Here is a 16,567-nt window from a genome sequence, read left to right as displayed (position 1 = left end):
TGAGCACCGCAGCTCAGGAAGGATATATTGGCCTTGGAGGGGGTACAGTGCAGATTCACCAGAATGATTTTGGGGCTTAAAGGATTAAATTATGTGAACAGGTTGCATAAACTTGGCTTGTATTCCCTCGAGTTTAGAAGGTCGAGGGGTGATTTAATTGAGACATTTAAAATGATAAAAGGATTCGATTGTGAGAGTTGATACAGAGAAGTTTTTTCCTCTGAAGAGGAATCCAGTAGGGGGGCACGTTCTTAAAATTAGAGCTAGGCTATTCAGGAGTGAAATCGGGAAGCAATTTTTGACAAAGGATAGCGAAAATCTGGAATTCTCTTCCCCAAAAAGCTGTGGATGCTGGGTCAATTAAAATTTTCAAGACTGAGATCGAAAGAATTTTATTAGGTAAGGGTATCAAGGGATATGGATCAAAGGTGGATAAATGGAGTTGAGGTACAAATCAGTCATGATCTAACTGAATGGTGGAACAGGCACGAGGGGCTGAATGGCCTACTGCGGAAATTGCAACACGGAAATGAGCCATTTGGTCTGACCAGTCCATATTGGTATTTATCATGTACGCCAGCAGTAGTCCTAATCCCATGTGCCCACCTTGTTGCCAGATACTTCTATCCTTCAACCACCTCTAACCTATTTTTAAATGTTGACATATGACGTCTTAATACAATGGTCCACTCTGTATTGACTGATGTGACTAGCGTCACCTAAGGTTGCCTGGAAGGACCCAGTGGCAAAAACATTTAGGGCTGTCATCACTTTAACAGCCATTTACAAGCATCCTTGTTGATCTGGGCTGCATGTCTGCAGCCATGAGCTGGTGTATCTCCTCAATTGCCTCATGAGGGAAAGGCATCCTTCAAACGTACTGCCTTTGTCAAAAGTCAAGATAGGACCTTTGAGGTTAGTAAACCCTGTGGAGTGGGTATCAATGGTCAGATGTTGATATCTTCTGTGACATCTCACTCACCATGCTTCCATTCTCTTCTCCATATCCTCAACATTTCTCCTCTTAATACAGAAACTAGATATTCCTGTAGGCGAAATTCATTACTTTCCCTGAAATTTTTTTTAAAATGTACTCTAATGTTCTGAAGTACTATTAAGCGCCTAAAATGTAAAATGGCTCCAAAAATTGCAGTCTCTTCCCAATCTGTGAAAGACCTATAGGTAAGAAGCATTTCCTGAAGCTATGGCCTCCACTCCGTTCTACTGTCTCTGGGACACTACCAACATTCACAATGCCACCTTTGTAGTGATGTTGTTTCCAGGTCCAGCATAGGAGTGGAAACTGAGGGAAATTGCAGAAAGGACATAACCACTCCCATTTCCACCACTTACCTGCAGCAGGGTGGGCAGATGATCACTGCCAGGTTCACGGGAACAAAATCCAGATGGGCAGTTTATGGGGTAGGGTTGTGGAAGTATACCTCCCTGCCCTATTTCCTTCAATTACTACTGTGAAACTGCCGCAAAACAGGCAATTTCTATTGGGAAAATCCAGGACTTAATATATTCTATGGAAAGAATAGAATGTAGATTTAGAATAACAGGTTTTCTTTCACTAGAATAAGATAGTGGGTGATTTAATAATAAAATGATTCCACAAAGGTGGAAGACCAAATTTGCAGGTATTTTCCCAGATAATCTCTAACCAGTATATTTTAATGGCACTTGTATAGCATTTTCTTTAGGTTGCAGAAACCAATCTTTTCAAGTTTGTCAGGTTCAACTTATGTTAGTTGTTAAAATAACACCTGAAAATTATTTCATTTCTTATAGGAATGCTGGCTTGAAAACACTTCTGGCCCTTGGAGGGTGGAATTTTGGTTCAGACCGGTAAGAGCTTGTGACAAAACTGTATTAATAAAATATACAAAGGTACCTAATGTCAAGTGTGCATAAATGATTCCCTGTAAAAAATTGACGAATTTATGATATAGACAGAGTATTCAGGCTTTCCATGGTAGTATTCTTAATTTAAAAATAAAATGGGCTGCAGAATGTTTCAAAGTGCTGCAAGGCTATAAGTGGAGATTGGTTAAGAAGCGAGACTGGCTAACTTCTCTCCCTTTCCCTCAACTGGATACGCTGGTCCCGATATTAACGGGGAGCCAGGGAGGGTGGGGGGAGGCCAAGTTCGGCCAAGAACCTGATTATGCCAGGGACGTGGAGGCCCTACTGCCTCATTAACATATTGTAGGGCTGCCTCATACCCAGCTACCGGCCTAAGGGACAGCACGGCCGGCGAGGCAGGTGGGAACACCCGCGGCTAGAAGCCGCAGCCAGGGACCCTTGGGGGGCGGTCCCTGGCACCGGGAAGGAAGCTCCGGGCAGTGATTGGGAGGCAGGGTAGGTCGGTCGACAAACAGGAGGGGTGGGGGATTTGAGGGGAGAGGTTGGAGATTGGAGGTGGGGGGAGGGCTGAAGGCTTCCTTGAGGAGCCTGGACGGAGCCCTCCCGTTCCTCCTAGCCCACATAAAGTGCCAAAAGATCTACTTGGGGAGCCGGCAGTTCCCGCCTCGGATCAGCTGCCGGGAATCCCACAGGTCAGGCCTCCCCCGCACTTACTATTAAATTTAAGTTACGGCGCTATGATGTCATCAGACCACAACTTTGGTATGTTAATTAGGCCCCCACCTGCGTTTTGCAGCAGCCTTGTGCACAGCCTGATTCTTGCACTTCAAAACTTAAAGGGATGGGAATGGGGTAGGATTGGCCTATCCTGATATTTTAACCAACCCTGACCCCTTTCTGTCCGGTGGGGGATGGGTTACAATCAAGGCCACTGAATCAAGTAGTAACATTCCTTTACCCACTGCTGCCCTGGCTGGGACCAGCTGACTCAGCACAGACCAGGGACTAAATCTGGAATCTTTCTGGTCTGCATTGTTTAGTACCATATCACTTATGCACTGAGCCACTGCAGGAGCTGATTCCACAAATATGTACAACATTAACAGTAATTTCCAGGCTATGGACTTAAGAACTGTTGAATTGAGGACTATTGAATTCAGAAATAAATGCTTACTTTTTATTTAAACTAGCCTAATTTTAGTGTATGTTTATTTGTATGTCCAAATATTGGAATCACGTAAAAAGGTATTTGTCGCTTATGTGTTTTTTTTGTAAAATATGTAATTTCATTCCCATTCGTGAATTTTAAAATACAACATGCCACATGTCACACTACATGCAGTTTTGGTGTTTACATTGTGATAAATATGAACAAAATAACACTTCACAAAATATTTAATTTGCTCCTATCCCTCTTCATCCTCCCCCAGTTATAACAGCATGGTGTCTACTGGCGCAAATCGAGCAATATTCATCGATTCTGTGATTCACTTTCTGAAGCAGCATCATTTTGATGGTTTAGATCTGGATTGGGAGTATCCAAGTTCAAAAGGAAACCCACCAGAAAATAAACAACTGTTCACAACTTTGGTTAAGGTAAGAAAAACAGCTTTCAGTTTGATAACATGTCAGATGTGCAGTGCTATATAATTATTAATTATGAAATGTTGTATGTCCTCAAATCAGTAATATATCAGTTTGCCTTCTCCCCATTTGGATGTATTTTCTGTCTAAAGTGTTCTAAAAAATTCTAAGAGCATTATTATCCTGTTAAAGTGACTAGCATTTGTTTTACAAGGCTTAAAACAGACAGGTACATATTGATATGATTGGTGTTGCAGTGACATAATTGCATCTGCTGCCAACATTTTTAGGTTTGTTTGACAGCAACTAAAACTAGTATTACATTATGACTACTGGTGATATGTTTGAACAGGACAGCCCATGGCGGGAGTAAAAAATCAGGCAGGAGGCCGACGCGCTGGGGACCCCAGGGAACGGTCCCTGGCATAGGTGGGGGTGGGGTGGGCAACGGGTGTCTCCAAAGAATTGCTTCTCGTGGAAGGGAGACGGAAGTCTGGGGAGGCCCAATGATTCCTTGCGGGGCCCGGTGGAGCTCCTCTGCCACTCCCAACCCCACATTAAAAAAACGCAGTCTGATTCCGAATGGGCCGTCCTGAATTTCTAGACCACCTTTTTCTCTCCTGGACACTCTGCTGCCTCCTGTCAGGTTTCGCTGGTGTGTTTTGCGGCGCAGCTGACCTCATCGGGTTGCCACTTCAAAATATTAAATGCTTGCCTTGGGCAGACAGCGTCCTGTGCCTGAAATGTCCCTAGTTAAAATGGCAGCTGGCGGAAATGCGGTACAAACCCATCGATAATTTTAACTACCCGCCCGCCCCATTCGTCCCAGATTGGCTGGGTTAAAATCAGGACATTCGCATTCCCATTGGGAAGCGGTGCCTGCAAGGAGCATGGGTTGGATAGAGAGCTAAAACATTGCAGCCACAATTACCTGATCTCTGCTGCCTGCAAGCGCGGCTCCCCACTTGGACCATGGGATCACAGAATTACCCCTATGATTTTGTTTCTCCCTAGGAATTGAAAATCGCCTTTACCAATGAAGCAAAAACAACAGGAAATGCTAGACTACTGCTTACGGCTGCTGTGGCTGCTGGTAAAGAGGTCATTGATCATAGTTATGAGATAAGTAAAATCTCTAAGTACGTATAATTTTTTTTAAATAGACACTTTTTGTACCTTATAGCTTCCAAATTAGCCAGTATTGTTTCAATCAATCCTCTGCCGCTGAAAAATTGCATGCTATTTCAGCCTCCAAAGCTTTGATTTTTTTTCATTGAGAAACTTAGGTGATGGACCAAGTCCGAGAAGCACAAAAGGACACCACAAAAGTTTAAAACAGCAGAAGAAAAATAAATCAAGAAGTAATGATTAGCTAATGCCAAGTTTGAGTTTAAAAAATGTAGATTGTTAAAGGAAAGGAAGACTGAGAGCATTTCCACCTTTTCACTGAGGGTTCTGCCAGAGTTACAGTGGGAGATTAGTGTAATTCCTGCCGAATTTCAGCTCCTACTCGTTTATATAATACCAGGGAGGATCCTAATATTCTTGGTACCTTCAGTTCAGTTACATATGGTAGTACAGCAGTGAACTAGGTCCACAGGACTGATTAAAAAGCTGTACTGTTTTAATTCTGCAGAAGGCTTCGTGTGATCTTATTAGGGAGTGTGAGAAATAGCGTTATTATGGTGGTTGTTTACATTTTGGATTCTAATATTACTGCCTCGAGCAGGATTCATGTTATGCTCTCTAAAAGTAAAATGAAGTTGTTTTACAATGACTAGGGGAAATGATTGGGAATGTTTTGTACCCTAATTGTATTGGGCATTATTCTATATAAATGCAAGTTGTTGTTGTTTATAGTCCAGATGAATCAGTATCGTGGTTCATTAAGATATAATTTACTGCATTTTTATTTCTGCAGACATCTGGATTTTATCAGTGTGATGACATATGATTTCCATGGTGCCTGGGACACTTTCACTGGACACAACAGCCCTTTGTATCGCGGTGCTGCTGATCAGGGTCTTTTTGTGGATTTTAATGTCGTATGTTTACAAATTCCACCACTCACATTGTGGTTGTACATGAAAGTAGCAATAACCACATTCTAACTTTTTAATTTTTGAAACATTTTCTTAAAAGATGTTTGTAAAGGTGCTTAATCTTTCTTGAACCCATTGTCCTTGTTTTAATCGCTCCTGTTGCAGGATTTTGTTGTTAAATACTGGAGAAGTAAAGGTGCACCATCAAACAAACTGCTAGTTGGAATCGCAACATATGGACGAACCTTCCGGCTTAGCTCTTCGAATTCAAGTGTTGGTGCTCCAGCAGTTGGTCCTGGACCAGCTGGTCAGTACACAGGAACGGATGGTTTCTGGGCATATTATGAGGTTATAAAACTTGAGTAAATTTATTTTTAATTGAACAAATTTAAATCAAAACAAAGTGCCGATTATACAATATTCAAAGTGTTGTGTACATGCATGCCTATGGCCAAATTTGTGATATAAGCCAACCCCTCCCCCTCCTTACTTCTTTGCAAGGTATCACATCGAATCCAGCAATACATAAGAATCATTAAGTATAGTAGGAGCAGGGAAAATAAACAAAAGTGCAAAAATGGAGGCCTTCCCAGAAAAAAAACAATTAATTAATGAACCAAAATGCAGCCAAGGGCATATGAAAATGCAACAAAAAAAATGCAAAAACTTACCTCCTCCTTTTAAGAGACATGCTTCTGCAGGTAAGCTCCCAAGCACTCCAGTTTATATGGTAAAAGCTTGTGTTGTGGGTGGAGACTCACTCAAAATCATAAAATTCAGCCCCAAAATTACAAATGGGAATTGCACATTTTAATGAGACCACAGATGCAGGTGATGTTTTGATAAGGGACACTGTAGGACAAGACTGTTATGTAGATTTATCATTGAATATTTGCTTAGGAGTGAGCATCCTGCCCAAAATTCACATTTTGGGTGGGGGTGGGGCAGGGGGTTTGGTGGTAGGAGTTGGTTGCTCTATGTGCTGCTAGTGTTGATTTAGTCTAAATTCACCAGTAGCCGTACATGAACAATTCCCCAGCTTGGTGCCCTGGGAATTCAAAGAGGTAAAACCGTTCAACCACAGATCAGCAGGCAGCCAGCAGGGTGGGAGAGAAGCTGGAGGACTAAGTAACAGCATCCCTGGAAAAAAGCAGCTGTGTCGCATCTTCCTCCATGCTGTTGTGCCTTGGCTTGTGCCGCCTGTCTCCATTTTCGGCTGCTCCAGGCCAGCTCCTGTTCTTTGCTGGTTGTCTGGCTTTTGATCTCAAAGCACAACAACACTGCTCCCAGTCATGGTGCCTGCTCAATAACTTACTCAGCAAATATATCATAAGTGCTATGACTGCTTTGAAAGATTTCCCAATGGCAAAGAGCAGCCAGCAAACCTAGGAGTTTTGCCACAAAGTGGGAAAGTGGAGTGGAAGGGTTGAAGAAAGGGGAAGGATCAAAGAAGAGGGAAATGGTGAGGGAGGAGAGAGACATCAGTGAGAGAGGCATGGGGCAACAGCGAAGGGAGGGGAGAAAAGAAGAAGATAAAGAGGTAAATGGTGATTGAGGAAAAGGGAGACTAGGGAAGGAAAGAGGAAGAAGGAAACAGTGATGGAAGGAGAAAAAAAGAGGTAACGTGTGAGGGAAGCCAGGGTGAAGGGAAAAGAGCGAGAGGAGGTACAGAAGAAAAAGGGGAAGGGAACAGGATGAGGAAAGCAAGAAATGAAACAATGAAAACCGAAAGGGAGGAATTAATCATTAAAATATAAAAATAGGGAAAAGGGTATGACTTAGAAATTAAGTATATCTACACACATTGATCCAATTAGTCCCTGGCCCCTAACTCCACTTCACTTGAAGACTTCTCTTGGTTTTCAGTCTCCATGTGCAATGCCACAGGAGATCAACTGGTAATATATTGAAAATCTTATGTTTGTGTGCACTTCCTTTCTAAATTCCTATGTCTGCACATGTATCATTGTAAACTTGTCACACTCTAATAACACCATCCTGCTAGTGATGGTGCTATAGCACCTCAGTTTTGCATTTCGAAACTCCTACGCCTGTACTGTAGAGAAACTCAAGATCCAACAAACTATACTTACCTGCTTCCCAAATTCCTGGAAGTTTTGCTATTTAATTACAAATTATAATATTAAATCAAAATATATTAAAGTAAGGACAGAATTAACGCTTGGGTTCTCCCGACCTTCCGCCGTAACAGGTGGAAAACCCAGAAAAACAGCGGAAACGGATATTGATGTCATTTTCTCCGGGGTTTCTGCCAATCTTTTGCTGAAATGACAGCAAAAGATCGGGAGAACTCCCGCAGAAATTCTAGCCCAGTGACCTTCAAATAAGAGCTGAATTACATTTGTGCGCCCTGCTCCAGTTATCCCCCACCTTCACTTGGTCTTGACTCCCCATATGCAACACCACAGGAGATTGTCTAGCATTCTGATACAATTTCATCTCTTCAATCACTGTAAATCAGAGGCTCTTATAATATATTCCATGTTACATTGGATAAAACAGTGTAGCCTCCAACTCACCGTGAGCAACCTTCCTGAGGGATCTGCTAGCATATACTAACAATACCCAATCCTTCTCGTTAACAGATCTGTGACTTTTTGAATGATGCGCATAAACGATGGATTAATGATCAGCAGGTTCCGTATGCATTCAAGGATAATGTGTGGCTTGGATATGATGACCTGCGAAGCATTGACCTCAAAGTACAGTTTATATATTCTGAAATTATATTGATCTATCCAATAATTTTTGTGCTAGTTTAGTTAATCATTAGAGAAAATATTCCTATTATATTGTTGATCCAGTTTGTGACATAAAATTTATTAGTTTATAATAACTCTGAATTAGTACTGACTACATCATGCTAACTCCCTTGATGACTTAGTGGGAAAGGCACTGCCTGGTATAGCCAAACGTAGTACAGACCAGAAGGTCTGAAGTTCAATTTTTGGTCTTTGCTGTGTAAACTGGTCTCAGCCAGACAAGCAGGTAGGGCACTACAATTTGCCTCAATTCCCCAAGCTAAAGGAGTGGGGTGCGGGGGAATGATTCAGTGGCCCTGCTCTTGATTGCTAGTCAGTGACCCATGTCAGAAAGTACATGTGTGAACTTTGGATGATGACATGGCTGTGATGCTCCTTGAAGTCAAATAGCTCATTGACAATTATTATCTTCATTATTATCATCCACACCATGTGAGTCAAACCAACACAGATTAATCCTGTAAACCATGTTGTGACGTATTTTCTGACATCTGATAAGCACATGGAAGTAAATTTTACAATTAAATGTCCACAGCAGAGTTTCACATGATAGGAGAGGCATATTAGGACATAACAGTGGAGATCAGTGAGTCCTCCACTATTTTTCATCCATTTGTAGGACACACAGATTTTCTAATGAAAATTGTTTTTCAATTTCATTTGAATCAAGAAATTGTTGTTCCCTTGTTTTATCTGCCAATGTACCAGTTATAGGTGGAGTGTTGGTTTTCACTATGGATGCTTTTAGAAATCTAGGTACTGTGTTGCTGAAGCAAGTATATTCAAACAACTGGCTAGCTTTGTTTCTTGTGCCTCCAGACCCAAAGAAAACAGTGTCCTAGCATCAAATATCTTAAGTGGATGATGAATGGCCAAGTGAATGCTGTTACCTTGCTAGAAATAAACCTAGGGGTCAGGTCAAGGTTCATTCTACATGTTGCACAGCTGCTTCTTGGTCTAATCTCAATAAAGTTCCCACACATTCGCCAGGAATTTCCACTTAGGTTTTCCCAATCAGCCACCGTTACTTCGGCGGAAGATTAGTGGAAACCCAGTTTACGCTGCGTACGTGGAGTTTCCACCAGTCTTCCGCCGAAGTTACAATGGCTGCTTGATAGAACTCCCGAAGAAGATCCTGGCAAAAATATTTGTAAGGTGGCCACATCTTACATGTTTATCTAGCATTACTGTCTAGATTTGACCATAGCACATGAAATCTGTCCGAGCAGCTGCCATCTCGGCATTTCCCTCCTGAATTATCTACTACTTTGGTATCCTTTACCATGTGTGGAGAATGCTGAATACAATAGAAAAATAGATTACCTACCTTATAGGGTCTTTATACATTCATTCATTCATGTGCATCCTCTGCCTACCAGAATTCCTCCCACTTATCTTCTCAGGTCCACGCGGGTGTATAATTTTGGCTAGGTATTTTGCTGCTTATTTAGTATCGGTTGGCTTCAGGTCAAAACGAACTGGAGTGAAAGGCCTTGAGGATTCATAGAGCATGGAAATAGGAGACAATGGCCTAGAAATTGATCTGTGCAGTGCATGAAAAATGCTAGTTTTTCAAGCTCTACGCAGACACCTAAGGCCCCAATAAAGAAGGCAGGAAGCATATGCACATTTCCGGCCAGTAGTGTGCCACCTGCCACATTAAGGTAAGGATAAACAAGAGGGGTCTTTTACCCATGCCTGAAGCAAGCATTAAGCACTTTGCATATGCCTAATGCCTGCTTAAAACCCCCTGTTGTAAAATTGGCCTGAGGCAGCCCTCGCCAGTGCTGGTTGCACGCAGGGAAACCAACCCTAGGGATCGTCTGCAACTAAGAAGATCAGTAAGTTACCTGAATGTGGAGCGAGGAGGAGCAGGACTGCATCTCCCAACCCCACAGTAAAGGATCTGATCACTCCTCCCGAACCCATTGCCGCCCTTCCAATCTGATCCCGATCCCCCTTCTGCTCTCAACCTGATCTGCCCTCTGCTCCCGACACCGACCCCTGTGATCACCGACCCCTGTGATCACCAACACCAACCCCATGACCTCCGCTATGCCTCAACTCAGGCCCCGATTCCCGACAGCACTTACCTGAGGGCCACTGCTATGCTAGCAGCTGCTCAAACTTGGGAGTCCTCTTCATCAGCAAGCTCGTGACACTTCCAGGCAACAATGAAATAAGGCCCAATATCTGGAGAGCCTCAGGCTTCACCACCAACTATGTACCCAACAATAGTCGCAGCCCAATTTCTATTCCAAAGTGTAGCACCGATCACTGTCTTGGTCTGTGGTAGTATATGGTAAGCTTGTTCTGCAATAGCATTTTGGTCCTTAAGCAGCTAACAGTTAAATTACCTTTGTAGATCAAGTGGCTGAAGACACATGGATTCGGAGGGATTTTACTGTGGACCATTGACCTCGATGATTTCACTGGTCATTGCAAACAGGAAGCATATCCTGTATTGAGAATGTTGAGCAACCAGCTTTTATTAGCTTCAGGTAAAATATTTATCATTACTGCAGATACAGTTCAGTAGTTTTCCCACTAGGTTCTGTACATATTGATGTGGGTACAACAGCAGGTAGTATTAATGCTTGCTGTCACCTTAAAATAGTTGTACTATTATAATTTTAAATGCCAGCTGCAATTTCTAAGATACAGACAACTGAATTATGAAAGATCATTGTGACACAGTGTAAATAAAACTGCAGAAAGTTTGGAGCCAAAATTCTACGGCCATTTGGTGCACTGCCACCATAATTCTGGCTCGTGTGCTACAAATTAGGCCAGGATCCTGCCTTAACATCGAGGATTCCGAAGGCCCTTGTAAGGTGTGGAACTTCCACTAATCCTTTACAAGGCCAGTGGTGTAGGAGAAAGTAGGGTCCACATCCTTGGCCACTCAGTCAATGGGTGCCTCACCAGTTGCAGTATGCCTTGACCAGGAATACCAGGCTGCTGAACGCCAGTAGTGGGGACCGCCTAGGGGTGCAGCCTGAAGATGGAGCAAAATTTTGGTAAGGATTTCAGCCCTCTTAAATGGTGGCAGAGAGCCATACTGCCACAAGAAACAGCCTGGACCGTTCCAGGAGAACTTTGCAGTACACCCCTGAGCAAGAATCCAGATTTGTGATCTGCTGCATGCTGTATCATGAGGGACCAGCCCATACCACCACCCGGGCAACAACAAGTACGGGAGGAGGAGCAAGAAGAGGAGAAGAGTCCATGACCAGCAGAGCCCCTATCTGCCCGAGCTCTCAAGAGACCAACTCATCCAGGAGCGCTTCAAATTTGTCAGTCCTCCCATTCCCCATTCACCAACAGTCCCACAATCCTTACAACTACTCTCAACCACCATCTGATTGCTTTCCTTTACTCCAGACCGGTATTGCCCTCGCTTCACTACAAAGCCAAATACCAACACCAAATCCAGATCAAAAAACAAATTTATAAAACAAATCATGTCAACATTAACCAAAAAAAATGACTAATCACCCTTGTGCAAGCCCTTAGTGCCTGTCAAGTGCTCGTGTTCCCAGTGGCTACAGCTAGGGAGGTGAAAGGCTGCAGAGCTTCCATTGAGGACACTTCAGTTGGCCTTGGAGGACGACCTCGAGCAGCTCTGGACCTAGAGGGCCCAGCTGTAGACTGCAGCATCTCAGGATGGGCTGCAGCAGTCTGGGCCGGTTGGCTGAGTGGCACCAGCAAGAGCAGAAGTGGAGTGGCTGGCAGGGGAGCAAGTAACCAGACATCCTGAGAGGGTACAGCAAGTGCCTTTCCCATGGCTCCACGGCCACTCTCCCAGGGTGAAGCATCAGCACTCCTAGGGCTCTGCTGGAGAAGATAGCTAACGTTCTGGAAATCCCTTTCAATACTATGTGCATACGATGGGTTCCACTGCGGTACTGATGGAGCTGACCACTCGGTCCATGTTAGACAGAATGGTCTCCGTGCAAAGCCTTGAGAAAAGTTGGAGCTGGACTCCTCCATAATCCATGAAATTGTGCGCAAGTTGTCGGGCAGGCTGCCCAGTTCACCAAACATTTCCCGGAGTATGTCCATGAGCCTTCTTCAGTAGCCTGGGCCAACAAAGTCAGCATCAGAGTCCTCTGCAGCAGAACTAGTATGCGACCTCACCCTGTGGCAAGCTGGCACCTGTGACATCCTATCCCCCTGCCCTTGCTCTTGCACACTTGTGCCCAATGAGTCACCACATGCAAATCCCTCCACCATCCTAGCCTCTAAAGTCCATGTGGTGTCAGTATCTGACCTGCTGCTTGCGAGAGTCTGATCAAGTGACGGTGCATCTGCTGCAACACTGTACGCATCTTCTTCTCCACTGGCTGAGGAGCATCGACATTCTCAGGAGTTGAAATTAAAGAAAGGGACAAGGGTTAGCTGGTGGTGTGAGAGAAAGGGGTGACTATTAAAAGCATCTGCAGCTTATGCAGAGTGTGTGGGGTGAGGGAGAAGTCAAAAGAGACGGAGGAATAGGTACAAAGAAACCCTGAATGGCGTCTCCTCCAGCGTTGCCAATGGCCACGGCCTCCACTCTGCTCCTTACTATGTTTGCCAAGATGCTCTTCAAGAGGGAAATCTGTGCGTGGAGGGATCGTCCTCCTCTGGTGGCAGTGTGTGCCACCTTCTCCTGCAAGAATGTGTGAAGTGCGTTAGTGAGCGTCTTGAGATGTTTGGAGAATGTGGCTGTCATGGTGGAATAGCTGAATGTGTTTATAAGTTGTGGGTAAGTGAAGTTTGTAATAGTTCTGCATGTGAGCATGAGGAGAAGAATGTTTAGTGAAATGTGGTGTACTGATTGCAGGACAGTGCAGGATAGTGGGGGAGGGCAGTGTTGTGAGTGTTGTAATTAACGAGGTTGTGAGTGGTGCAGTTGTGATGAGAAAGTAGTTTCATAGTCTTCTTACCTTGACAACTCTAATTAGATAATTTATTTGTTTCTTGCACTGCAGCCATGTTTTTGTGGCAGTGCTCCTGGCATTGACGTCCTCAGCAATGTGGTCCCACTGCCTCCTCATCAGTTACCTGGAGTGCTTCCTGCTCCTGAGGGAAAAAGGATTTCTCTCCTGTCCACTGCCTGCACCAAGGCCTCCAATGCAGCATCAGAGAATCTTGGTGTCCGCACTCTCCCGCCTTCAACCATTTCCTCCAGAAGTTGCAGTACAGATTTTGCAGCCAGAATACACCTTCCCTTTAAGAGGTGCTCTCTGCCTTTAAGGAGCGCCCTGGCCTCCCGATATCGCGCCCATCCCGAGAGGTATGCAGCCCATGAATAGCACGGGTAGTGCTGGCTGCACGCACAATTCATTAGAATCAGCAGGACATTGTGTGCTGCTGTATGGGTGCTGACTGGCGTGGGTAGTTCATTTTCGGGTGTTATGCGATTTCCAGGCCATAGAGTATTTTCTGCCTCCAGGCTACTGCATAACTCTGGTGTTGATGGGGATTGATGCTATTTGCACACAGCATCTTGGTTGATAATGGATGTCATTACCTAGGGAAAGATTTGCCAGTACAAATTTCAATACACTGGAGCAGTTATACTCGGGAAGTACTTATTTTTCAGGAAGTCCTTAATTGCTTAACAGAATTTATCTTAATTGAAAGTTACAGTCAACTAGAATAGTGTAAGTGAAGGAAGCTAATTATTTCTTACTGGAACAGCTATTTATATTTTCTCAACTCAAATAAGCAGTAAAATTATTACAACACCTTCTGCACTTATGCACACGTAACCATCTTCAAAAATAGCAATAAATATCTCTGGAACAACATATAGCAATAACCATTGAGATTAAATTGTTGAATTTTCACGCCCTAGCTGCCTAGTCTCCAGCCAGTGAATTCTTACTTGAACAGTCATAGTTAAAGGTCCTCTGAAGTCTTTTTAAGTTGAAAAAAGTTTGCATATACTTATAGATGACTCACAATAAGTAGCAGAAAGCTTAGTTGATTTTTATATGCATAAATCTTGCAGTCTATATTGTGCTGTCTTTCTTACTCTATTAGGAGTGAAGTTAAGCGCATCAACAGTGAAAGTATTCGTGGCAGTTGTGGCAATAATAATGACAGCATAAATACTGGTGTTGATGGGAATTGATGCTGCAACAACGAAGATGTACTTACATTGACCCAGAATATCCTACTAAATTCTGCCTCTGTGCTTAGAGACAACCTTCTGTGAGCACTGTCCTGAAGAACTGGTCTTTGATGAAAACTGTAGCTGTTGTAACCAGCCTAAAAAAGTTCAGTGAAAGTGAAAGGCATGCACCACGCAGCAGAAGAATGGTATTCTAACAAATCTGGTGGTTTATACTAAGAACAATCTAATTCTTCTGTGCTATTCAGAAGACCTTCAAGAGTGAAAATGTAACTGACCCAGCGATAATGGTAAACGGTGCTCAAGCAGGCAGAACAGTGTTTACAGAAATCACAAAGATCAGACTAAATTCATACAATGTGCCGCTAGAAGATACTTCCCCAAAGTGTCTTAATAGTTTAGTCTTTAATCAAGACTTCAGATGCTGAATCAGGTTAAAACCAAACTAGCTCGAACAATCATTTAAAATAAATATATTTACTAACATAGGATAGCCCATCAACAAATTCTCAAACTTATCTTTTTCTGCTTCTCCATTATCAGTAAATCAGCAAAACCAAAAAGCCAGTGCATAAAGGTATCAATTACAGCTATGGTGTGCATCACAAAATGTTATCTTTGGATTGCTTTTTTAATAAAACAGCATAGAGCATAAAGCAATGTTATTAAAAATGCTGAATTCAGTGTTAGAAGTTTTGATCTGTTATATTCTGATTTTAATAAATTGAGCTCTCCATTTTGGCTTCAGACAGTCAAAACCTGAATACTTTGAATTTTTGATTGTCCAATTTTCAGGTTTGGAGAAAATGCAAAACCTAGGTAGAATTTAGTCCAAGATGGATGATTAGAATTTGTTTATATTAAATGCTTTTAGAAATAGTCATTTAGACACAAATTATTTAATTAAAAAGATACAGTTTGTGTAGTATTACTGTGTAACCACTATGTACATTTATCTGCAAAGTGGACCAGAAACACCTAACTGCACTCCACCTCTTAGTATGAGAATTACTCTCAAGTCTCTAGTATTTTCAGATTTTTATTGGAAAATCCTCATTATGGTTTGAGTAGCACGCTCTTCACAATCTCCATCAGTCAATTAGCAAAAGTGCTTATGCAGCGGTCTCTCCCAAGCAACATCCTTGGGAATGCTAAGCTAGTAGCCGTCACAAAGTTCAACTCACCAACCTCGATGGATGTACAAAAGCAAATGTCTGATGGGTTGCATGTGTGCCAAACCAAATGTTCGGAGTGTTACTGAATGTTTTTGTGCTGCAGATCCAAAAGGTATGGTTGAAGTGGTCATCATATTGTGCTATAAGACAGTGATGACAATGAAATTGATACCATTTGTTTGCACTATACATGACTTCTATTTCATGTGGTCTAGTTATTTGTTATGTAAGAATACATGATGATTCTGTATAATCTTATTGTATTGTATTTATATCGATTTAATAAAAGTATCTTGCACTAGTAAACAGATTGGTTGATGTTTGTGGCAGCAGGTTAGATATGTTTATGCATTACATATAAAAAGCAAGAGTTCATGAAAAACAGGTCTCATGATTTTTATATGTCAAGCAACTAATTGCATCTTGCACTTATCAAGATAAGCAAGGGTGTCACGGGGGAGGGAGTCATGCATGGGGGGAGTGATCAGGGATCAGTCACTGGGTGGGGGGTGGAAATCGGGTGTTTGTGATCGTTGACGGGGGATTGGGGGTCATCGTGATGGTCCACGATCATTTGAGGGGGGGGGGGGAGGGGGAGGATCACTGCAGTTGGGCTTGTTGGGCCTGGGGGAAGCACTCCTGCTCCTCCGGGCCCACAAGCAGTGCCAGAAAAGCACTTATCTGCAGTTTCGGGCCTTCTCGCCTCCTTTCGTGTGGTATGAAGAAGGCCTGGGAATCCCGGCCCCCAGGGGTTGAAATCGAAAAACTTTTGAAAATGGAGGCCCGCAACCTCCTTGAAAGGTTTTAGTGACCAACCCGCCTCCTGGGAGCGGGTTGATCGACCACCCCTCATCCTGCCCCGGTGAAAACTGGAAGTTGGAAGGTTGGGGCGGGTCTAAAATTGATGTGATTTTCAATGCCCCCAAGCCACCAGTTTTTCAAAGTTAAAATTCTGCCCTATGTCTCCAAAGTAGAACAACAAAGCAAAAGATA

At 43.1% G+C, this 16,567-nt stretch overlaps 1 protein-coding gene across 1 annotated transcript in view; it reads left to right on the top strand.

Annotated features, from left to right (window-relative positions):
* LOC137344649 (acidic mammalian chitinase-like) overlaps window positions 1–15,783 on the top strand; it is a 30,685-nt gene extending 14,902 nt beyond the window's left edge. The window contains exons 4-11 of the mRNA XM_068007772.1: window positions 1,795–1,851; window positions 3,300–3,465; window positions 4,468–4,592; window positions 5,375–5,498; window positions 5,661–5,843; window positions 8,102–8,218; window positions 10,644–10,779; window positions 14,309–15,783. Coding sequence (XP_067863873.1) covers window positions 1,795–1,851; window positions 3,300–3,465; window positions 4,468–4,592; window positions 5,375–5,498; window positions 5,661–5,843; window positions 8,102–8,218; window positions 10,644–10,779; window positions 14,309–14,376 — 976 coding nt within the window. The 3' untranslated portion in view covers window positions 14,377–15,783. The remainder of the gene's footprint in view (window positions 1–1,794; window positions 1,852–3,299; window positions 3,466–4,467; window positions 4,593–5,374; window positions 5,499–5,660; window positions 5,844–8,101; window positions 8,219–10,643; window positions 10,780–14,308) is intronic.
* Window positions 15,784–16,567: the final 784 nt, after the last annotated feature.

The sequence above is a fragment of the Heptranchias perlo genome, chromosome 27, assembly GCF_035084215.1.
Source record: "Heptranchias perlo isolate sHepPer1 chromosome 27, sHepPer1.hap1, whole genome shotgun sequence".
NCBI classification, from domain to species: Eukaryota; Metazoa; Chordata; class Chondrichthyes; order Hexanchiformes; family Hexanchidae; genus Heptranchias; species Heptranchias perlo.
This window is presented reverse-complemented; position numbering and strand designations above follow the sequence as displayed.